This window comes from Fukomys damarensis, unplaced genomic scaffold, assembly GCF_012274545.1.
Source record: "Fukomys damarensis isolate Sample0158 unplaced genomic scaffold, DMR_v1.0_HiC HiC_scaffold_30, whole genome shotgun sequence".
Lineage (NCBI taxonomy): Eukaryota > Metazoa > Chordata > Mammalia > Rodentia > Bathyergidae > Fukomys > Fukomys damarensis.
The window spans coordinates 67,455,755-67,465,617 of NW_022900942.1; the positions used below are offsets into that span (position 1 = coordinate 67,455,755).

The window sequence follows — 9,863 nt, forward strand, 5'->3', positions numbered from 1 at the left end:
ATGGTCACTGGAAGAGGTAAAGAAAAACCTTTATTATTCCGATGGGCTCAGAGGAGTTCATCCTCTGAAGGGTGAGCACCCTGTCAGAAATGAGAGCCTCCTTATATAGGGCTCCACAAGGTAGGTGAGCATGCTCCCTGAAAGAGGGGCGGAGTTGCAGAATATTCTGGCAAGGGGCAGAGTTTAACAGAACATTCTTAAAAGGGGGAAATTCTTAACAGAACCTTCTGGTAAGGGGGCAGAGATTAACAGAACATTGTTGTAGGAGGTGGAGCTTAACAAAATCCTTTTAGGGGGCGGGGCCCAACAGAACATTCTTACAAGGGGCGTGGCTAACATCATTCCTGAGGGGCGGGGCTAACAACATACCTGACAGGGCACAGGTTCAAACAGTTATAAAACATTTTGATACATTGGGCGTGAGCAAACTGTTACATTTCTGGAACAAAACATTCTGAGGGAAAAAGTACAAGGAGGCAAGGCAAGGGCCTGTTGTACTATACAGAATTGCTCCATCACTCTCAGGGCAGAGAACTGCAGAAACAGAGAGAAAATGGGGGTGGGGGGATGCTGCGGCTGTGACCTCCCCCGCAGCCCAGCTCTGCAACCCCTCCGGATGCCCGCCCCCACCTTTCCTACATCCAAGAGTTTCTTAGAAACAGCCCCGCAGGGACCACCCTTCTCACACAGTAGCACTCCCTCCAAAGGCCTTCGGAATCCCAGTTCAAAATATAGCCTGGAAGGTGGGCAGAGGTCCCCAGGCACCTACTCTCCAGCAGGCCCTAAACACTCCTGCCTCAGCCTCCCTGCCCGTCCCCCACTCCTCTTTCCTCGGTGCTGTCCTTCTCAAGATGAGGAGGAGTTGAGAAGTCAATCCACGCACAGGTCTCCTCGGGGCTCACAAACACACGTGACACCAACATAACCTCTCCCATGTGCTGTGCGCCCTCATCCCAGCCTGCTCAGCGCTGGGTGTGGCCAGGAGAGCTCGGCCTGTTGGAGATTCGTGCCACTGTGCACAATGAGCTGCATTTACCTGCGCTGTGAAGCTGTTTCAATCCGCACAAGGAGAAACGGAGTCCAAAAGCAAGAGGGGCCCCTGCAGGAGCGCCCCAGTATCAGTGCTACCAGGGGACAGACACACAGATGCCAGCAGCTCCAGCGGACCCTCACAGCCCTACCCAAACCACAGCAAGGGGCGGGCAGGGCGTGGCTCGGCACAGCGCTCTCAGCAGGCTCCAGGCCCAGCTTGGCCCTGCGAAGTCCCACAGGAACCAAACCGAGTCTTCCACGAGGGGGGCCAAGCATCCACAGCTGCGCCACCTGAAAGCCCTCAGGTGAGGAACTGCCTCTTACCTAGGCCTTCCTGCATGTAACCCCCACCGGAACAGCCCCACCGACGGTCTCGCCTGTGCAGAGAGAGAGGACACAGACCTCTGTAAACACCCCCACTCTGCATGCAGGTGAAGCAGCCCGGGGTCTCAGCGGGGAGAGCAGGAGCTGCCAGCCCGAGCTTGCTTCCTGAGGGTCGCTGCCCGCAAGAGTGATGGGGGGAAAGCGTAAGTCCCGGCCTGCGGGGCGTCGGATCCACCGAGGCTGAGACTAGCAAGGAAGTACAGAGAGCGCTCCCGAGAGACAGGAGGGGACCCCAAAGTGGTTGCCAAAGAGCCCAGTTCTCAAAGGAAGTTCCATAGCGCAACAACACAAGATGACTATAACGTGGGTCGAAACTACCATCCCTCGGTGAGACCACAAGTGCAGCGGCTTAGGGAACAGGGGTCCCAAGAGGAAGCAGATCCTGAGCAAGGGTCCACGGAGGGAACGAGGGCCTGAGAGGAAGGGATGGGTCGGAGGCTGTGACCCAGCCCGGAGACTGATGTCTCCCTAGACTTGATTGGGCCAGGTGATACCTGTTACGGACAACCTTGGACAGGCCTGCTCGGGCCATTCTGTCCCTCCCTATCCTGTGGCCGGGCCTTCCGCAGCTGCGCCTCCAGCCACAGTTACAATGCGTTCCCGACCTCTGCACTGACCCTCCAGGGCCTCCTCCCGTCTGACTGCCTATAGTATTTCTACCCAACGTAGCTGTCCATAAGAGGCCCAGGTGAGTGAGGGGATCAGCCCTGGTGCACGGCTCTTCCTGCCAGGCCCCTCAGGTGGCCCCGCAGCTCCTTGCAGCAGCTGAGGACACAGGAGCTCTGACTTAACCTCTGTGCGCCTCTGTTTTCTCGTAGGGAAAGAAGACTACGAACAGCACAGATCTTCCAATGATGGGTGAGGATGAAAGGAGCCACCCTCCTGAGCGCTCCTCAGACAGGGCTGAGCTTGTACTGGGAGCTGATCCCTGATGCTTCTGGGATGAGTCAGCGACCTGAGGAGCGCAGTAGGAATATGGACCTGCGCCAGGCCACCCCTGGCCAGTGGGAGAGGAGGGCCTTCTAGAGACCACAGGAACAGACAGTGCGGATTGTCTCTGATGGAACCAGGTGCCCAGCGGCACAGAGAACACTGATGAAAGCCGTGGAGCCAGGTGGGTTGGCGGGGAGCCCGACACGAGGTGTGGGTGTGGGACTCTCACAGGACGGGGGACAGCTGGGCAGTCTTCTCCCTGGGCTCCTTGGACTGTGGCTGAGCCGAGGGCCAGATCCAGGGTGAGGGAGATTCATGGCGGATGAGGACAGGCAGCCAAGGGGAAGCTGTGCTCAGGGCCTTTGGCACCACCACCTCCCCGGAGGCTGTGACCCACGCAGAGGGTTAAGGAGCTGAATGCGCTCCCAGATTATGGAGTGCCCAGGCCTGGGTGGGCAGAGGAGCCAGGGGCTGCCCTCAGGCCATGACCGCCAGATGGAAAGATCCTTCAATCACGGCTGCACACAGCCAAGTGCACGGCTCCAGTGGCTGGGCGGAAGCCACCAGGAAGCCTGGGCCTCCTGAACAGCTGCTGTTCTTGGACTCCCAGTGTTCTGCTACTGCGTGAATGCATCTGCAGACCTGTGAGCAAAGGGATCCAGAACATCGAGCTGCTTGGGCCCTCAGTAGCTCACAAGGCTTCAGGTGCGCAGCACCCACGCCCCGGCTGACTTCAGGACTCTAAATCGGAAGCTGCTCAGTGTGCTGCTCTCCGCTGGGGAACAGAGAGCTCAGCACCATCAGTGACCAGCTGGGCAGACCACAGCTCTTCAGAAGTGGGTGCTGTATGCACTCCAAGTTCGATGAGGCGCAGTGCATTCCCCACACCTGGGTGGTCCTGAGAAGATGTGCCACAGTGTGTGCAGGTGAAATGATCTCCACTAAAGCGCAGCACGGCAGGAAAGCACATCGCTGTGAGACCAGAAGGCCGGCCGGCCGCAGGAGTGAGAAGTCAAGTGGAACAGATGTACGCAGAGGGCGGCACCTACGCTCTCAGCTCCTGTGAGGCTTTACTTAGTTCGTCCTGGTAAACGTTTCTATGGCAACTTCCACTGTGCAGACAGGGGTTAGAACGGTTCTGCTGCCCCCATCAGCCCCCGGTTCCCCAGTCTTCTCAGTTTCCTTTCTCATCAGGCATGGAAATATCAAATTGGAATTGGTTTGTCATTCGCAAAATCTCTCTATCGTGTGGAATTTCAAGTCCTGAAAGAATCCACACGAAGTTAAGTTTTCTTCCCAAGAGAGAAAGCACAAAGTGTATGGCCCATCAGAGTTCACAGCTTGTCGCTGCCTCGGCTGTTCGAACCCCCAGGGACACCCCACACCCGCCAGCACCCACACATACACTCACACACACCCCTTGTGTGGCTCTGAGGTTGAGACTTCCTCCGAGCTACCACTGGGGGACAAAATCTCACACCTGCGTCCTAAAGCCAAGCCCGCCAATGGCCGCCCGTTTCTGCAGACAGTGCCTGCCTAGGCGGGGCCTCGCCAACTCCTCTGCTCAGGTCACCTGGACTGCACTGCATGCGAGTCCCCACAGCTCCCACCTACAGCTCCTGCGCATCTTCCAGCTGGCTCTGAATCCAGTTCTGTGCTGCTGCAAGGGGCTCCTAGGGGCTGCCTACGGCTCCTCCCTCTGTGGTCCATCACGGGCACCAGTGACCAGGATCACACCAGACTCCTCAGTCCTCTTATCCAGCACTGGATGTCCCAGGGAACAGAACAGGGAGTGCGAAAGCCCAGGGTCTGTCATCATGTCACTCACACTGCTCTCCCTAGACTCCGAAGGGGGAAAGACAGGAGGAAAGACTCCTGTGCACCTGTCTGTCCTGCTGGGTGCCAGGTGCCTGGAGAGGCTGCAGCAGGAAGGGGGCTAGAGACCCTGGTGGAGGCGGGCTCCACATGGAGATTGGCGGGAGAAAGAAATAACTGTGTTTGTGGAATCTCAGCTCCTGGGGAAAAGCGTTCTCAGGCTGGGAAGAGCAGCTGGTGAGCCCCAGCGAGACACGGCCTGGGTGGCAGCGAGGCACAACAGTAGGACAAGGGCAGTGCCAGGTCTCTCTCCAGGGCCACAGGACAGTGAAGGACTTGGCTTGTGTTGGGGTGGGGATGGGCGACCGAACTCCTCTATCCTGGCCAACAGCAAATCCCAGCCCAAGGAAGCCTTGCCCTGTGACCTCCAGGGACCCAATAAGGGGACCAGGAGGAGTGTGTGGCCTTTGAAGGAGCAGGCCACTTGCACTGTCTACCCATCCCCCGCTCCAGCTGCCCAACACAGGATGCCCACAAGAGCTTTGTCCTGAGCAGGGACTCACAGACAAACAGTGGTTCTCCTGCTCTTCCCTCCCACTGAGCCCTGGGAGACAGCCCGGCTACCACGAGAGTCCTGTGGGACCAGGGCACCCTGGAAGGAGGGAAGGAGACATCTCCCATCCCTGGTGTTTGCACGGTAGGAGTCGCTCACCCTCACATCTGGGTTTCATCGGCAGCGAATCAGGAAATGCAAGGCCCTGACCTGACGGGGTCATCGGGACGGTGCTGGAGAATCCCATCACCTGCCTTCCTGGGCTAATGGGCAGCCGGGCGAGCAAATCTGCTGGGTGTGGGGATGAGGATGTGCCAGATGCCCATGGAAGCAGGCCCCTTTCTCCAGGGTGGGGCTCCCTGCCATCCCTTGGGCCTAAGCGGGACAGGACGTGAGCAGGGTGGGGTGTCACACTGGGCTGGGAGCAGAGACTGTGCTGTGCTTCTACTCAGGAGGCAGCTGAGGTGCTGCTGGTGCTAGTGCTGCCCCTGCTGGTTCTGGTGCTGCCCCTGCTGGTTCTGGTGCTGCTGCTGCTGCTGCTGCTGCTGCTGCTGCTGCTGCTGCTGCTGCTTCTGCCCCTGCTACTGCTCAGGCTGTGGGTCGCCATGTGGATGCACAACCATGTACCCCAGTTCTGGGGGCAGGGACCCCAGCAGAGAGGGCAGGTGGCAGGCGTCTCAGAACTCGTGCTGGTAGTAGTCAGGCAATTTGACCCCATCCCTCTTCACACATACAGCATCGGCTCTGCGTCTCTGGGGACCCCAGTGTACTTAAGGGTGAACATGATGGCCCTCCCAGGGTGGGCGCCCCGGGAGGCTGCATGAATGTCACCCATGCCCCATATTCCTGTGCCTCCTTCTCTCAGCCACAGGGGTGGACATCAGAGGCTGGCCCTCAGGAGCCGCCACAATCCTCCTCTTCCCTTGCCGCTCAGCTTCTCAGCCCCAGCACTCTGAGGACTGGGGGCCCTGATTCTGGGAAGCATTTGATGGACTCCATGCAGGGCTTCACCCAGGACAGGAGGCCAGGCGGAGGGCGGAGGACACAGCACTGCTCTGGGCCCTCGTGCCTGCACCTGCGCATCGCATGACCCCCTCAGAAAGCAACCCCTTGCTGACGGAGGCTGAGCAGGGTCCTGGAGCTGAGCAGCACAGGCCCTGGACCCCGACACCACAGCTCCACCCTAGCAGCCACGTCCACTTGCTCAAACCCTGGCCCTCCTCTCCATGCCCTGCAGCTGGAGGTAACCTCTTCGATGGCCCTCTCCACCTGGGCGTCCCCAGCACCTGCACCTCCCTATGTGGCCTCTGCTCCCAAGGCCGAGAACTGCTCAGATGCTGGCTGCAGCCAGGAAGCCCCAGGCTGGGGACAGTGTGTCACTAAGGCCCCTGCGGCTGGCTCCGCACTCACTTCCTGCCTGCCGTGGGGTCTTTGGAGAGCTCCTCGAGGCAATGCTACGGGGATCCCTCAGAGGGAAGTAAGCAAAGGGGTCCTTGGCCTCTGTAGCTGCCACTGCTCCAAGCCTGGGCCTCAAGAGCCCTTTGCTGCTCATGATGACAGTGCCATGGCAGAGGAGTGGCGACCAGGGTCACACACGAGGTGGCAGTGCTATGGGACACGAAAGAGCTGGGGCTTTCTGACCTCTCTCCCTCTATCCACCTCTGTCCACTGCAGTGTATGGTAGGAAATGCCCAGTCTGGGCTGCACATTGCACCCCGTGATTTCCAAAGCACTCTCAACCTGGGGATGCCCACGTGGTTGCACCCACCCGGGCTGCTATCATCAGCGAGGCCTCTGTGGCTCCATTCCGACATCCTGTGCCCGGCCAAGTGCTGGACTCCTTTGCCACTCCTGCTCGCTGATAGATTCTGGAGCTCTTCAGGGCTAACAGCACCTACTGTTCATCGTTCATTCTTTGGAGATGGCTGCTCTGCCCACCCTACCCAGGATAAGGGTCCCCAAGAGATTTACAGGACCTTGGAAATCCACACTGCCTGAGAAACCAATCAGGAGCAGGTCTGCAGGACCACTGAGGGGAGTCTTTACTTTTACAGCACAAGGGGTCCCTAAGGTAGATAGCGTCCTCCTACATGGACCTGACAAGTGTGAGGGGAGTGCTTGCTTATCCAGCAGCTGCAGGGCTGTGATTGCCCCAAAAGCAGGTCTGGGGTTGGTGCAGAGTTTCAAGATAGTCAATGAGAGGCTCAGGGCAGGGCTGAAACCAAGGAATCTACTGGAAGGCTGGCTGTGGGGTAGGGGTTGTTAACAGTGGGCCCAGAGCCTTCCTGTTCTTAGCCAGGGTGCCCATACCCATGGTGCTTGTTGAACAAGGCCTCTGAATAGGACCACCTAATCTCTTGCTTCCCCACATTATTCTTCATCTCCTTTTTTGTTCCTCTTTTTGCCCAATTCGAATTTCTTCTGTCTTTTTCTTCACTCTCTTTTCTTCAGAGACTTTCATTAGTTTCAAAGGAAAGTGAGTACAATGTATAGATTCCGTGCTACTGGTATGTTCTTCTGTTCTTGTCTTGTTCTTGCACTCTGGCTTTCCCTCTTCTCTTCAACAGTTTCCTAGGGTTTGCATGATCATCCTGTGTCCTCTGGCTTCACTGGAAACCTCCTGTCCTTCTACCTATTGCTCTCCTCCCAATGCCTTCTCAGTCACCATCCTGAAGCTGAAGTTGCTATATTGAAGAGTTTATGTATGATATACGTATTTTGGGCAGGTCCTTGATTTTGATTTAATTGACATGGTTAAAGCTGATAGATTACTAAGTACCACAAATTGTCAGTTTCTAAGCTGTGCTTGATGCAGTGGTGTTGCTGATTGTATCAATTGGGCTAAAGGGTTGTGACTCACTTAATCAGTAGTACTTCCTGATCTTATGAAAATGAGAGTGTCTCTGAGTCATTAAAGACTCAAAACCTAAAGAGCAGTTATATCAGAAAGATTGAAGTACTAACCCAGGAATTAAACCAAGAACATTACCAACAACAAAAATAAAAATGAGAAAAAACTCCAGCAAGGCATAAACACAGACTTCTAGCTCACCAACCGCAAATTCTAGGTGATATAAGGTGGAAAATTCTGACAATCAACGAATGGGACACCCTGAACTCATAGCACAGGAAGTAACAAAACAGATCTATCAAGATATACAAAAATTCAAAACAGAAATAATTTCCAGATAACTACAGAGATGGTGAGCACAATGAAAGACATGATTAGAGACTCTAGAACAGAAATACACACACACACACACACACAAATAGATGAGTTCACAACCATGATAGAAGCCATGAATGTCCAGCATAGGAAAGAAATGGAACCCATGAAACAGATTCAAACAGATATCCAGGAGATTAAAAACTCCATAGAAAGCATTTCCAGCAGAATGAATGAATGTGAAGATAGAAATTTATGATGACACTGGCTGGTGGAGTACAAGCAATACTTGAAAATCTGTCTATGAGGTACAGTGTCGCTGTTTTGACGGTGTATGATGTGCGCAACCCCATGGACATGAGTGACTATAGGGTGCCAGAGAGTCCCTGTGCTCAGTATTTCATACGGGTTGTCTATCGTACATGGGGGTGCTCTTCAAACTTCGTAATATTTTTGCAAGGACCGTATGAATTAGACGTGGCTCCATCCAAGTACAGCACGTGCAGTATGCAAAACCTGGTCTTTCTTGGTCTTAGGGCTAGACATATATTCACAGTATCTGTTGTAGGAGCACAGCAGATTGGGAGATCTCTCGGTCTAAACTATGATGAACGCTATTGCCAGTGCCAGAGAAGGGCCACCTGCATAATGCACAAACACCCTGTGCTGACAGATTCATTCAGCAATTGCTCCTACGTGGACCTGGCACACATACTTACACTTGCGTCAGCAGAGTGCCTATATGGTGAAAATTTTACATATTATAATAAAACCTATACGGAGTATATTTGCGGGAACAGAAAAAAGGAAGGACAGGACAGGAGGATTGTGACTGTGGATCCTTCAAGCAGTGCTATGACAACACATGTTGTGAAAGCTCCTGTGTCTTTACGCCCGGTAGCATTTGCGATGGGCAAGTCTGCTGCGGGAACTGCACCTATGCCCCTGCAGGGACGCTCTGCAGAGGCGTGCTCAATATCTGTGACCTTCCAGAGTACTGCGGTGGAAGCACATTCTTCTGTCCAGAAAACCTGTATCTGCAGAACGGAACCCCGTGCACCGAAGAGGGCTACTGTTACAACGGAAACTGTACTGACCGCACCATGCACTGCAGAGAAATCTTTGGAAGAAACACCAGAAAGGGTGATGATATCTGCTATCAAATGAACACAAAGGCCAGCAGATTTGGGCATTGTAACAGGAGATATGTAGGACTCGCATTTGAGAGGTGTCCAATAAGCGACATTCTTTGCGGAAGGCTGCAGTGTAGCAATGTAACCCACCTTCCCCGGGTGGATGAACATGTTTCATTCCATCAGTCTAAGCTTGGAGACTCTTGGTGCTTTGGACTAGATGAGCACCGTGGTGCATTCGCTCGGGACCTTGGATTTGTGCGAACTGGTACTCCCTGTGCTCCAGGAAAATACTGTCATTATCGTCGCTGCAATAACACTGTGCAAAAAATAAACTACGACTGTACACCAGAGAAGTGTAATTTTAGGGGAGTTTGCAACAACAAAAGGCAATGTCACTGTCATACAGGTTGGTCTCCTCCACTGTGCCTATCAAGAGGTGCCGGTGGCAGTGAGGAAAGTGGACCACCTCCGAGAGCAGTGCGGGAAGTCACACAGAACCCGGAGCCCGTGCACTATTTGAGAATCATGGTTGGTCGCATTTATGCGTTCATAGCGGCGCTGCTCATTGGGGTGGCCATGAACGTGCGGACTGTCAAGACTGCCACAGTTCAGGAAGTAAAACAGCCTCAGCCAGCTTAAAAGAAGTCAGCGTCCGGCCCCCGATAAACCACTGAGGGGCCACACAGACACCTCGGAGGAATCAGAAGAAAAGGTGGCAAAGCCTCAAGCCCTCCAGATCCACACAGGTGTCCCGGGGCCGTGGTGCATGTGGGGGAATTTGGGAGACGGCAGGTGTTCCTTGACAGGCTGCGGAGGCTCACTGCGGGATGAACACAAAATAAAC

General features: G+C 54.8%; 1 protein-coding gene across 1 annotated transcript in view; it reads left to right on the forward strand.

The window, feature by feature from the left end:
• Nucleotides 1–9,658, forward strand: part of LOC104872733 (disintegrin and metalloproteinase domain-containing protein 21-like) — a 47,054-nt gene extending 37,396 nt beyond the window's left edge. Inside the window, 6 exon segments of the mRNA XM_033757422.1 lie at nt 2,235–2,274; nt 2,960–3,054; nt 3,984–4,156; nt 5,170–5,238; nt 8,133–8,696; nt 8,699–9,658. Of these exon segments, the coding sequence (XP_033613313.1) occupies nt 2,235–2,274; nt 2,960–3,054; nt 3,984–4,156; nt 5,170–5,238; nt 8,133–8,696; nt 8,699–9,658 (1,901 nt within the window).
• Nucleotides 9,659–9,863: the final 205 nt, after the last annotated feature.